The sequence below is a fragment of the Neolamprologus brichardi genome, chromosome 14 (genome assembly GCF_056152115.1).
Source record: "Neolamprologus brichardi isolate AB-2024 chromosome 14, ASM5615211v1, whole genome shotgun sequence".
NCBI lineage: Eukaryota > Metazoa > Chordata > Actinopteri > Cichliformes > Cichlidae > Neolamprologus > Neolamprologus brichardi.
This window is the reverse complement of record NC_142117.1, coordinates 15,805,309-15,819,799: the sequence shown is the minus strand read 5'-3', so window position 1 is coordinate 15,819,799 and position 14,491 is coordinate 15,805,309. Positions and strand designations below refer to the sequence as shown.

Below are 14,491 nucleotides of genomic sequence, written 5' to 3'. Positions count from 1 at the left end.
ATTTCTAAATGTATTTTTACAATCTAAATATGCATATGTACAAAAAAATATATTTAAAAAACAAGTAAATTGTGTTTTACTATATTTACAGTAAAATCACAGTCTACTTATGTAAATTTAATGATATTCTAGAAAGACAGTACAAAACTGTAAAATATACAGTAAGATACTTTGACATTACTATTTTTTGGAACAGTGTAGTTCTGATTGGATCTCGTCTCCCTTGAATTTCATCTCATTTCTACTGGTTGACAAATGTATCAATACATTTTATCATATTTTTTGTCCTTTTTATTTAGTTACAGTCTTGTTTTAATCAGAAAAAAAATTGTTGAAAATTATTCTTCAAGGAAATTAACAGTTTTTTTGGTCCAATCTCTATAAACCCTACAGATGGTCGTTTTGACGTTGTCTACATATCTAAATTTATTGAGCTGCTGCCATGTGATTGGCTGATTCAATATCTGTGTTTAGTAGTTGAACAGGTGACGGTGTATATTGAAGTCAGTGTACTATTCACAACCTTTTAGTGGGCTTCTGTGACATTGGCAGACGTGGTTGGAGTCCAGATGTCATGTGTTTGTACCATATGTTTCATTTCTTGAGTGACCTTATGAGCCCAAGTACGACACAGACTGTCCCTGCCACTGAAACAGCTGTTAGTACCACAGCTTTGCATGATACTGCATGAACAAACCACACAGACAGTAGCAGTTAAGGATGGGGCACAGTGATGCTGTCATATGGGAAGTTCTCTCTGTTATCTGCTTATTCATGTGGGACATGACACATGAAAACAGCTCAGTTACCTCATGTAAATGTTAAGCTTGCAAAGTAATGCTAAAGAACAATGTGGAACTGCTCCACCAACGGCACCTCCCCCTCGTTTCAAACAGGCACAGGCGTAATTTCAAACGGGCTCACCTTAGAGATCAAAGTCATCCTTGTATAATTAGCTTGTGACAAGCCCTCAAAGTGAAGATGACCCATTTTCTACACACTTTTTAATTAGCTTTACTGTACTAAATTATAACCATAACGAATTCTTCCTATTCTGTTGGATAATGTAATTGAATGCACACCGTATCTTTGTTTCAGGAGCTGAAAACACAAACAGTATTTCTTCTTCAGGCCTTTGAATGCACCATGTTTTCTGGCTTCCTCTTTCAAATCTGATGCCATGTCCAAGTAGGTTACACAGATGCTTCCTTGCCAAAGCAAGAGAAAAAACATTAAAATAAAAAGTAGACATAAAGGGGAAAACCGTTCCAATCGATGCTGACATGGTCCTCCACATTTATGCGCATATCGATCGTCTCTCTCGCGGTTTTCTGCGCCTCTCTAGTGTCTCATGGCCTCAGGGGTTGACGATGTTTCCTTGACTTTCACGCTGGCTTTAAACTGTACACACACATTTCTACCCACATAAATATATATGCACACAGTACATGAGGATTTTTCATGGCTCAGAATGAGTCTTTGTAGGGTGACTGTGCAAAAATGTGAAAAATATTTTGTATGTTCACACAAATGAAAATCGACTTTAAAAAATGGTTATATTATTTCTATTGCGCTTTGTTCTTTGGGAGGCTAAAACCTCTTGGGAGGTTCTGTTTGTGTGCACCATATGTCATAGTTAAACAAAATGCTTTCAAGTCCAGATCTTTCAGCAACTCTGTTATTTGTTTTGTGTAAAATTTAGAGGTGCCATGGTAGAAAATGCCAAAAACGTTTAAAAATTCTGACTGGCTTGTTCTGATAGCTGGAGGACATTTCTTGCTTCTTGTCTATCTCGAGGATTCCCAGTCTACTTTAAGCTTCACAGGTGTATATGTGGCAATTGCACTACTGGGTCCATTTGGATAAGGTGTCTCATTATTGCGTCTTATCTCTTGCTATGCAAATCAGACGCCAGAGTGTGCCTCCCCTTGTGTCACCTGATCAATATTACTGACAGCATTGTATAATGATACAGTCCAGGCCACACTTTAGACTCTTAAGCTCAATTTATGACCTTATATGCTGCAAGTGTCACTGACTCAGGTAACATAGTTGATAAATAAACTTCCATTCACTGTGACATCTACTGTTGGTGATGCCAACATAGCAGAATCCCAACAATGCTTTATATTGTAAGCTACAGACCCACAATATTTAACAAGAACGCTAACCAAAAGTAAATCATCCTTTAGCCTCATCCTTTCAGCACCGGAAGCAGCATTTTACTATTTTGTAACCCTTTTTTACAGCTGTGTAACACCTGTGAAGGGGCTGTCGGGTGTTTCATCGTCACCCCTGGTATTCACTGCATATTCCTGCCAGTTATAATTCCTGGTGTGTTGCACACTGCTTTCTGAGAATAAGACCCAAAGTGAAGAATTTAGAAGCAAAAGATCTAGATTGTTTTTCTTCACTAAGTTGGTGGAAAAATGTGTTGCATTTTTCTACTTTGTGGCATTTGAGAAAGAGATGCAGTGATTTTGTAACACATGGAAATAAAATTTCTACAATTCTAATGAGATTGAAAGTCAATGTTTGACACAAAAACCTTCACTTTCAGCAACACAGCCTGAATCAAGCCTGAGTCAAGCTTTCTTGTCATTCCTCTAAGTCGTCTTCAGGAATAGTTCTCTGGCTTCTTGAAGGACATTCAAAGCTCTTTATTGGATGTTGGCTGCCTTTTGTTCTGTTCGCTGTCAAGACGATCCCACACTGCTCCAGTAATGTTGAGGTACTTTTCTGTGTTCATATTTCCATCATATTTAAAGGGATCTCCAACACCACTGGTTGAAATTGATCCCCAAACCATGACAGAACAGCCACAGTGTTGTACAGATGGCTGCAGATACTCACCTGTCTCCTGACCTCCTCCGTACATACTGAAGATGATTTTATCCAGAACATTCGATTTTGGAACTATCACTCCATCAGACCTGACAGTGTCTTTCAGTCCAGCTCTTGTGTAATTTAGCATAGCTCATCTTTTTTTTCTCGCTGTTTCACCTCCTTAAGAATGGCTTCTTTGCAGCCACCTGTTCACTGAGAAGATTTCGGATGGGGGTTCAGTGAGGAGTTAAATCAACTCAAGGAAAAGATGCGTCTCTCGGGTTATTGGATTATTATTATTTTGCCTATTTCTTAAGGACATTACTTGCAGATACTGGTCTTCTGCTGTAGTCTATTTTAAGCCAGTTCCTCTTTTATCCTTTTTGTCCAGTTTACTCAGACTTTGTAAGAACACACTGCACGTTGTAGGTTCAATTAAAGAAATAGGAACAAATCATGTGTCTTTGTGGCATGCTGCTAGCAACAACAGCAACAATATGCGTAAAGTATGCAGCACAGACCATTTTACTCACAGATGTAATAACTTGCTGCAGTAACGTGGGCTAAAATAGCCGTCCACATCCTGTGCGAAAACTTAATAAGTTCTACTTTACTTTCAACAATCACTTTCTTTTGTCTCAAGGTCTGTAAGCCTTCTTTCATGTCTCTCGTCCCCGGCTCACACAAATCCCTCTCATGGCTCAACTGGTTTTAAGCAGTGAAATCAATAAGATGTCCCAACTTTCAGTGGGCTTCAAAGCGGCTTTTAAAAGGCATTCTGAAAGAAAGCCAACCAAAGAGGGTCTTATCATGACTCTTATGAATCTATTCCATTTAAACTAAATCATCTTAGCTTCAGAGCTCATAGCAATTAAGCCTAAATTTCAGCAGATACCACACAACAGCATCATGATTTGTTTATTTATTCTTTTATTTGCTGAAAGTACAAAACCAGACGAGCGGGTGCGGCATCCCGACAGCAGATATTACACTCACATTAAGTAAAGACAGAGACGCTGAAAGAGATGCCAGGGGTAATGGGTTTGATGATCTGTAATGTGTGTTGTGAGCAGGAGATGAATCCACAAAGTGAGGAGAATGATCTGTCACTGTCACATTCAGCCGTGGCTTCCTGTCTTATAAAACAGAAGAAAATCCACCCTGAAGACTCCAAGCATTCATCGGGATGACGACGACGTGTTGGGTCTGTGCAAAACTCCAGTTTGCAGTTGTTGATTGCAGAGAGAAACTAAATGTTGCCATGGTAATGCCATTTTTAGTGGGTTTTATTCTCTATTTAGTTTTAGAAGTGAGAATAACAGAGATTGAAGCAGTCGTGTACAAGAAGCAAATGAAACACAATGACAGTGGACAAACTGGGGGACATATGCATGGCAGACAGGCAGAGCTCATGAATGGGTGGATGAGAGTCGAGTGATTTGAAAAAGATAAGAAAGTCTGAGGGTGAACAAACCAAAGAATTCAGCATGTTGACAGAGGAAACTAGAAACGTGGGAATGTGTCTGAGAAATCACAAATTCTAACAGGCTGAAACTCAATATGAGGACGGAGGAAGGAAATGTTCCCAATAAAAGCACACAAAATATTAAATGTAGATATTACAAGACATGTTTATATTTTTATCTGTACTGTATTGATTTATCCTTGTATTAATTCTCTTATTTACTGTATGTATTTATTAGTTTATTTTTAGATTAATTAACCTTTTCTTTCTTTTTTTAAATTAATTGTTTTATAATCATCCAAACAAAAATGGGCGAATGAATGGGTCAGTCATGCAGCGTGCGTGACGGCTGATCGACAAAACACAAACAGCGAGTCAGGGCATTGCTAATGAAGGTGCTTAGGTAACATAGCTGACATGTGGCTCTGACTGACATGACTAGCGGCAAACACAGAGGTGAGCCCATTTGCTTTCAGCAATTTGGAAGACGTGTTTTTCTTCCTCCCTTGTTAATAATGTTCATAAATCTTCTTTTAAATACGTTTTCATTACTGCTCTTAATTCACTATAGCAGTTTCCCCTCAGGCCCACAGAGAGCATAAAGGATAAATGTCGCTACCATTATGTCACCCATTAGTTTCCGAAGTCTTGTTTTGACTTCCCACTATGAAAGTAAGCATATGTCGTTAGCCGATGAGCATACCACAGAAAATCCTCCATTTTGAAACATGGTATGACCAAGACTTTAAAAAACAGGCTGAAGTTTTTATTCAACGTGGCCCAAAATGAATGACTGAGACCATAAACTCAACAGTGTTTACAGAGGTCGGGGCAGAAAGCCATTTTTCTGCAACCACATCTGTCACCATCTGGTGGCCTTCAAACACGTCTTCACTGGCTTCTTTTTTCAGACCTTTAAAATTGAAGCTACATCCATGCAGGATCGAAGTAGCACAGTGTTAGTAAAGTACTGTAAATCGTGCTTGCATTAGCCAATGGGCATCAACTGTTTCATTCATGTTTCCTTGCTCTGCAGTTATCAACTCACAATGATAGGAGTGGTATAGTTTCTACATACTTGGACAAATGTTGATTAAATTGACCATTTTGCTCTTTTGAGACATGATATTGAAAACTAGAATAGTAACCATTTCTAAACAGGCTTGACCTTATGTCTACTGTGCTTATGCACTAGTATTGAAACTGTCCCAATTACTCTCACTGGTGCAGCCTCCTTGGTCCATGTACGATATACAGTATAATTCACTGTATAGTGAGAAAAGCCAGTTTTGGTTACAGCGTTAATTTTGCCCAGTTTTGTCCAAAATACACGTTTTCCTACGTTCACACTGCAGGCGAAAGCGCATCAAATCCGACTTTTGTGACCCTGTGTGACCCATCATGGTATGACAGTTTGAACAGCACAAATCCGATATTTTCAAATCTGACCTGGGTCACTTCTGGTACTAAATCCGATACATATCTGATGTTTAGCAACTGCTGTTTGAATGGTCATGTCGCATTAAATTCGTCTTTTACTTCACTGACACAAGACAGAAGCCGATTATCAGCGCCGGAGAAGACAAACGAGAAAGCATGGCGGCCATTGTTAAAGCACGGGCTTTTTATCTCAGTGTCCTTCTTTCTCTAATTAATTTGTCAAAATTTTGTCGGTTACGATTGTGCAGAAATTGATAGACTGCTGCAGCAACACCCACTAGCTCTGTAGCCGCCATTTTTACTTCCGTAAACAGAACGTGTTGTGTGCGACGTCTTCTTTTGCACATGCGGGCCACTTTGAGGGCCGTGAACCATTCATATTAAAGCACGTTTGCTGTCACATTTTATTTGTAGTGTGAACAACCAGGCAAAAAATAAATAAATCAGATTTGATCAAAAAATCAGAATTGAGCATTAAGACCTGCAGTGTGAACGTAGTCTAATACACGGCCATCCAACGACAACTGCTGTGAGGTTAAAATGAATATTCCCTGAAATGTGGTTGATGCCAGTCGCTGAAAAAAAAAAGATTGCTAAAGCCACGGTCATGCAGGCCTACAGATCACTCAGTGAGCCCCTTGCAAATCACCTGTCACTAGTGAAATCGTTTTTCTGGGTTCAGTTTGCAGAGGTCTTAATGGGACATGTATGAATACAATTCAATGTTTGTCTGTAGCTTTAAAGGAGTAGAACCTTTGATGCCACTTGGATTCTTAATCAAATCTTTTAGCAGTTTTTGCAACATAACCTGACCGCATTCAACCAGGACAAAGAGATTTTAATGTATTATAAAAAGGTCAGCTCTTTGATGGATGCATTTCTGACTCAAACAAGCTGGACTTGATATTTTTATGACTTAGCTGAGCTTGACATGATTCCTTCAAGCACTTGAAGGCAGCATCAGATCAGATCCATCCTTTCACCTTCCTCTGTAGTCAGACAGTACAGATCTCATCCAGTCGTACTGCAAAGATTACGAACATGTTGACACGGTAGAGGGCACAGCTCAATAGGTAATGCCGCTGGGATGAAAACAGCAGGCATCAGAGCGTTGGAAAATTCAATATCAATTAATGCTGGATTCAAAGTGCGACTTGATATAGAGGTTAGTGTTTTCTCCTTGAGCAGCAAGAGAGAGGTACTCAAGTTCAACCTCAAGGGAACCCAAGGATTAGCTGCACGGTCAATACACGAGTCGCTCCTCTGCTCTTCTGTCGTGTGTTTCTCTGCTGATCAAACTGGAGACAATCAATGTTTTGCAGAAGTTTTGTAAGGCAGCAAAAATGGATTAGACTTCATGTGGAGCTCTGCTGGTGACTCATTAGTTGCTCAGAAAAATAAAATGGCTAAAACCACCTAACTCTGGTTGTGTTTGAGGATCGTTAATCATCACAGATGCAAAATGGTAAAAATTGTATACAATTATTGTTTACATGGCAAAAACAATGCTATGATTATTATTTTCAGGAGGCTTGAGAGACTTTACTTTCTTCTAGACTGTTATTCTTGGTGGCAAAAGTTGTTGTTGATATATGTTGGAGCCACAGTGAATGCTGCTTGAGAAAAATCTTCTGATAGCCTCCCTTCATGTAACCTACAGGGAGGAAATCATTTTAATCACCAAAACTCTTCTCTGTAACACCACAGCTATTTTCATCTGCTCATTTACTCCTCGATCGGCTATTTATTCATGTTTCTAACCATTTGTCAGGTAATCAAAATGCACAAATGCTTGTTGACCATATTAAGGACAAGAATAACAATAACAATCAGGTTTTTAAAACCTAGTTAGCCTTAAAATACATACTACATATTACCCTAAAATTATGCAGTTAGATATAATTAAACGTTTTTTGGAATGACATTCAAATGCTTTGTATTTTCCACTGTGTAGAAATTTAAAATGATAACCTAACACTGATTTGATTTTGGTATATATATACTCTACAAGTCAAAAGTTTGTCACACATTTTCTTTAATAGTTTTTCTTTATTTTCATGACTATTTACATTGTAGATGAATGAACACATGAATTCTGTAGTAAGCAAAAAAAGCGTGGAATAGCTCACAACATGTTTATATTTTAGATTCTTCGAAACAGCCACCCTTTTTAATAATAATAATAATAATACATTTTATTTAAGAAGTAGCGCCTTTCAAAGCACCCAAGGACACTGTACAACAGATAAAAACACAAAAACTGAAAATATACACAATAATAGTAAAAATAACAGATAAAAGTTAAGAACATACAGTGGTTTAAACATAAGCAATTTTAAACAGATGAGTTTTGAGGGTGGACTTAAAAAGAGGGAATGAAGTAATGTTTCTGAGGTCAGGGGGTAAGGAATTCCAAAGTCGAGGGGCAGAGCAACTAAAAGCCCTGCCCCCCATTGTGATCAGACGAGCGGAAGGAACGGAGAGAGAAAGAGAAGATGAAGATCTGAGGCACCGGGATGGGAGGTACATCTGTACTAAATCGGAGAGGTATGGTGGAGAGAGAGAATGAATAGCCTTGAATGTATAAAGGATTATTTTAAAATGGATGCGAAATTTAACCGGGAGCCAGTGAAGCTGCTTCAGGATTGGGGAGATGTGGTGGGTAGAGGAAGTCCTAGTAATAATACGGGCAGCAGAATTCTGGACACGTTGGAGCTTGTTGATGGATTTTTGTGTAAGGCCAAATAGTAGTGAATTACAGTAATCAAGTCGAGAGATAACAAGATTATGGACGAGAATGGCAGTGGCATGAGGAGTGAGGAAAGGGCGGAGGCGATTGATATTACGAAGTTGAAAATATGCTGCACGTGTGACATTATTGATATGTGAATTAAAAGATAATGTGCTATCAAGAATGACACCCAAGCTTTTCACAGAGGGAGAGATAGGGACCAGCGAATTATTGATGGTGAGTGAGAAATTGTTAATTCTGGAGAGCAACCGTTTAGTGCCGACCAGGAGAAGTTCTGATTTATTGCTGTTGAGTTTAAGGAAGTTGGAGGAGAACCAGGAATTGAGTTCAGCTAAGCAGAGGGTGAGGGAGGGTGGAGGAAGAGTAGAATCGGGTTTGGTAGAGAGGTAAAGCTGGGTGTCATCGGCATAGCAATGGAACTGAATATTATATTTACGAAAAATATGTCCGAGAGGAAGAAGGTAAATGATGAAAAGAAGGGGCCCGAGGACAGATCCCTGGGGCACCCCAGTAGATAAAGGAGAAGGCTGAGAAGTGAAGGATTTTAATTGAATGAACTGAGTGCGGTCAGACAGGTATGATTTGAACCAGGCTAATGGAGTATGAGAGAGACCAATGGAAGCTAATCTGCTAAGAAGAATGGGATGAGAGATGGTGTCAAAGGCTGCACTCAGATCAAGGAGAATAAGGATGGAGAGGAGACCAGAATCAGCTGCCATAAGAAGATCGTTTGTTATTTTTATGAGAGCAGTTTCGGTACTATGCAAAGGACGGAAACCAGACTGGAACTGTTCATAAAGGTTATTATCAGTTAGGTGTAGATGGACTTGAGAAGCAACTATTTTTTCAAGAATTTTTGAGAGGAATGGTAAATTGGAGATAGGACGGAAATTATTAAAGTTATTGGGATCTAGACCTGTTTTTTTCAGGATTGGGGTAATGGCGGCAACTTTGAAAGAAGCAGGAACAGTTCCAGTGGTGAGTGAAGAGTGAATAATAGCAGATATGAGGGGAAGGAGAGGGGGTAAACAGGCTTTGACAAGGACAGTGGGGATAGGATCAAGCTGGCAGGTAGAAGGCTTTGATTTGTGGATGAGATCAGCAATATCAGTTAAAGACGGAAGTTGAAAAACAGAGAGGAAGTGAGAAGGGGGTGGAGTTAAGACAGAGGAGCTACATTGAGCATTAGGGACCAAATCAAGGTGTATTTTATGAATTTTTTCAGTAAAGAATAGCATTAGAGCGTCGCAGAAGTTAGATGAATAGAGATGAGCGGGCAGAGAATCAGGTGGCCTGTTAAAGGAGTTGAATAATGAGAATAGGGCCTTGGTGGAGTTCTCACTTGAACAGACAATGGTAGAATAATAGGCAGATTTAGTTTGACTTATACATTCCTGATAAAACAAAACATGGTTACTAAACATATCCTTATGAATAGTAAGGCCAGTTTTCTTATAGAGACGTTCAAGCCGTCGGCCTTTAGCTTTCAATAGTCTGAGTTCAGGTGTGTACCAGGGTGCAGAACGAGAAAACAGTACAGTTCTGGTTTTCTGTGGGGCAAGAGAATTCAAAATACTACTGAGGCTATGATTATAATAAAATACTAGATCTTCTTGAATAGCCAAATTGCTAAGAGACAAGCAGCTAGAGAGAGCAGAAGAAAGGATATCAAGATTTATATTCTTGATATTCCGGAAAGAAATAATACGAGGATTGTTGATTATAGAGAAAGTCATGTGAACATTAAAGGACAGAAGTAGATGATCCGAAATTAGCAGCTCGTCAGCTGAGCAGTTGGAGGGGGTAAGTCCAGAACAGCAGACTAGGTCCAAAGTATGGCCCTTAGTGTGGGTAGGGAAGTTTATGTATTGTTCAAGGCTGAAGCTGTCAAAGCAGGATAAAAGGTCCTTGGTAAGAGGATGATCGCAGTTATCCACGTGGACGTTGAAGTCACCCAGCAATATTATATTAGGGGAAACAGTAGCTAGGTTGGTCAGCAGATCAGCAAAGTCATTGATAAAAACAGAATTAAATTTTGGGGGGCGGTAGATGACAGCTATGACAGTTGGAGTAGGTCCTGAAAGTTGACAGACAACAGATTCAAAGGAGCTGTACCTAGGGACAGACAGCGGCGAGACTTTCCAGTTCTCGCGATAGATTATCGCGAGGCCACCACCACGGCCGGACTCACGAGGTTGGCAGGTGTAAACAAACCCCGGGGGGGTGGAGTCGTTGAGTTGCGAAAAGTCATTGGGCTGTTGCCATGTCTCAGTCAAGCAGAAAAAGTCAAACTTACGGTCTGTTAGGAGATCCTGGATGAGATGTCCTTTGTTCGTAAGCGAACGGATATTAAGCAGGCCGAAGTTGACGGAAGTACTGTCGGACTGGATGAGAGTGTTGGGCGACCTGGGCAGGTTAGCCAAAACATTGTGGTCAACAGACCTGCCGGGGTTCCGTTGAGAGCGACCAGAGGTGGACCAGAAGGACTGAATTGGCTTGGAATTATCCTGATGGAAATACCGACGGGAGCCCCGATGTATGTGCTTTCGACGAGGGAGGAAGGCAATGTCCGTGTGGAGATGAAGAGCAGCCAGCGGCGGAGCAGCCAGGGAGAAGCGGAGCCGGAGGAGCTCATCAGCTGTATACTGATGGAGCCCAGTGCCGAGTGGGTAGATCGATGACATAAAGATCCAGACCCACACAGACAGTGCATAGATCCTGAGGGGCCACATCATGGACAGGAACAACCGGACAGAGACACCAGTGGACCGTAGAGACAGGAACAGGACAGGAATCCGTAGCGACAGCGATAGCGGTGAGTAGCGGCAGCAAGTCGCGCCAGCGTTCACTCAACCGGAAGCCTCTGTGTCTTTGATTACTGTTTAACACACTCTTGCCTTTCTCTCAATGAGCTTCATGAGGTTGTCACCTGAAAGGGTTTTCTGAAAGTCTTGAAGAAGTTCCTGGAGATGCTGAGCACTTGTTGGCTCTTTTGCTTTCACTCTGCGGTCCATCTCATCTCAAACCAACTTGACTGGGTTTAGGTCAGGTGACTGTGGAGGCCAGGCCGTCAGGTGCAGCACTCCATCATCTCCTTCTTGGTCAGATAGCTCTTACACAGCCTGGAGGTGTGTTTGGGGTCATTGTCCTGTTGAAAAATATATGATGGTCCAACTAAACACAAAGCGGGTGGGATGGCATGTCGCTGCAGGATGCTGTGGTAGCCATGCTGGTACAATGCGCCTTCAGTTTTGAATAAATCCCCAACAGGTCACCAGCAAAGCACCCTCACACCATCACACCTCCTCCATACTTCACGGTGGGAACCATGCATGTAGAGATCATCCGTTCACCTTTTCTGCGTCGCACAAACAAACAGTGGGTGGGACCAAAGAGCTCAAATTTGGACTAATCTGACCAACGCACAGATTTCTGGTCTAATGTCCATTCCTTGTGTTTCTTGGCTTATATAATATAAGACATATTTAGAATTATTATTTTCTTTGCTACATAATTCCATATATCTAGCTTCATATATTTGATGTCTTCAGTATGTACCTACAATATAGAAAGTAGCAAAAAGAAAGAAAAAACATTAAATGAGAAGGTGTGCTCAAACTTTTGACTGGTAGTGTGCATATATATGATCCGCTTTCACTGGGATTACAGTCATGGCCTTTTTGCCAGTGTTGGCTGAGCTCCAGATAGGATTAAGAACTGGTCGTCAATTTATTTCTTGCACTCTGACCTCAGAAAAAGCTGCCCGACTCCCTGACAGAAGCCCTGCTCCACTATTATTTACCCATATCATATGATGTTGTGACAGAACTCTGTGTGTTGCTGTGTGTACTACATATTATCTGAGCATGTGAGTGTCATCATTGCAAAAGTCTTTTAAACATCAACAGTAGCAGGAAATACCAAAAACCCTGTAACAGCTACACTGGCAAATGTTTTCAGTCAAACTTTTTGGCTGTGGCAAAAGATGTGGTCTGATCTGTGACTACTGAGTACTCAGGTAATAATGTAGTAGTTAGTTACAGCATTATTACATAAGCTGATGTTGACAGATTATGAGATCAAGCCAGCTATGTCCTGCCAACGTTCACACTAGACCAGTTGTCTACACATTACTACTTCAGGTTACGGAAAAGACCACAGCTTTGGAAATCAGCACCTGTGTGCATGCCTTTTCGCCTTGGTAATGCTCTGTTGATCTGTACCTATGAGCCCAAATGAAGGCCGAGCTGCTAACAAAAGCCTAAACTTTACTCATGTCCACACAGTGCTGATCATATATAGGAGATGTCTTGAAAGACCTTATATGACCATTACGTCATGCAAAATAACAGAAGCAGTGATCTCTCTACAGTAAGCACTGCCTTGTTATCGGGATATGCTGATGAGGCTTAAAAAAAGCAACTTTTAAAAATGTTGATCCAAAAACAGTCCCATGGAGATGTCAATAAGTAGAAAAATACAACTTGACCTCTGTCCTTAAGGTTGCTAATCTAAAATTGCTTTTCAGAGCAGAGGCCTTACCTGACCGTGGGATAAACTCCAACTTTGTCCACACTGATGAAAGGCTCAAACACCTTTTCATTTTCCTTTCCAGATGCATCCAAAACGGATGTGCCAGAGGACTTTGACATCGACTTGGACGACCCAGAGACTGAAAAGGCAGCCGTCACCATCCAGTCCCAGTTCAGAAAGTTCCAGAAGAAGAAGAAGTGTGATGAAAAGTCCTAGTGAGCACCATGTTGCTCTGTCACTGTGTGCAGGGACGGCGGGCGGAAGTGACGGCACAGCGACGACGGTGTGACATTTGCATGTAAAACAAATTCATACCAGTTGGAACTCAAAGGGTTGCGATGGGGCTGGGGGGTGGGGGGGGGGTGGAATGCAATAGCCTGTTAATCATATAACATGTCTGTGAATTTTCCTTACCCTATAATTATAAATGCTATTATTTAATATTCGACTACTGTATCAATAACTAAGTAATAGAGTAATAACGATATGGTTTCTGTCCTGCCATATATGTCCCGTATATCATAAAGTCTAGCTGGTGTTTGTGTTAGAATATGTTTTTGTACTTATATTTCCCCTCACCATCCCTTTCTGTACTGCTTTAGACTGTGTTTCCCTAAAAGCACCTGTATTCTTAGTGTGGGTGGACTAAAAGCTAATGTTAGAGTGAAGGCTGTTTTAAGGAAACCCTGCCTGGAGCTTTTTCATTCCGAGCATAATATTTCATCCAGAGGCATTTTTATTTCTTACCTGCATGGTACTATCAAAATGTGTCAATGTAAATTGAATAAATAAAAACTCTGTGTGGAAACTGTGCCGAAATGTGGCTGCTGAATTGTTGCAGTATGCGTAGGGACTGTCTGCGAATAGAAACTGTTCTGAATAAGCTTGGCCTAATGTATTCCCTTCTCAGCTTGATGACCTTCTCCGTGTAAAGCCAGGCTAACTGAGTGACTGATTCCCACTGAGCTGCTCTCAGCTTTAGGCATTTGCTAACCTACAACCACCCAACAGCATACACCTCATTAAATGTCATATATTTTAGGTCAAACTCCAACAGTGATATTTTGTTGTGAAGTGAAGGATTGTAAAAAATAATAATAATACAATTTTAAAATCGGCTTTTATTGAGTTTTCAGTAGTAATTTGTGTAAAAACTGCATTTGTAGGGGCACTGACATCTGATTTCTGTCTGAACTGCCCGGCTGCTGCTTCATTATTTCATTTTTTTTATAGTTCTGTGTAAATTATTCCAGTGGCCAGGATTTCAGCTGCAGAGCTGTCACAAACAAGCCTTACTCCTTTTGAAACTGATTACAGAAAGGCACAAAGCCTCGCATCATTATGCAGTACAGTATACGACTCCGGCACATTATGTGGTTAGCCCTTCCCTCATTAGTCTGTATAAATAAACAAACCAACTCTGGCAAAGACACTGTAAAAGTTCAACCCTGACGTCTGGTTTCAAAAGAATGAAG

At 40.6% G+C, this 14,491-nt stretch overlaps 1 protein-coding gene across 1 annotated transcript in view; it reads left to right on the top strand.

Annotated features, from left to right (window-relative positions):
- The window catches only part of pcp4b (Purkinje cell protein 4b), a 46,488-nt gene extending 32,664 nt beyond the window's left edge, over window positions 1–13,824 (top strand). The window contains exon 3 of the mRNA XM_035911656.2: window positions 13,099–13,824. Coding sequence (XP_035767549.1) covers window positions 13,099–13,232 — 134 coding nt within the window. The 3' untranslated portion in view covers window positions 13,233–13,824. The remainder of the gene's footprint in view (window positions 1–13,098) is intronic.
- Window positions 13,825–14,491: the final 667 nt, after the last annotated feature.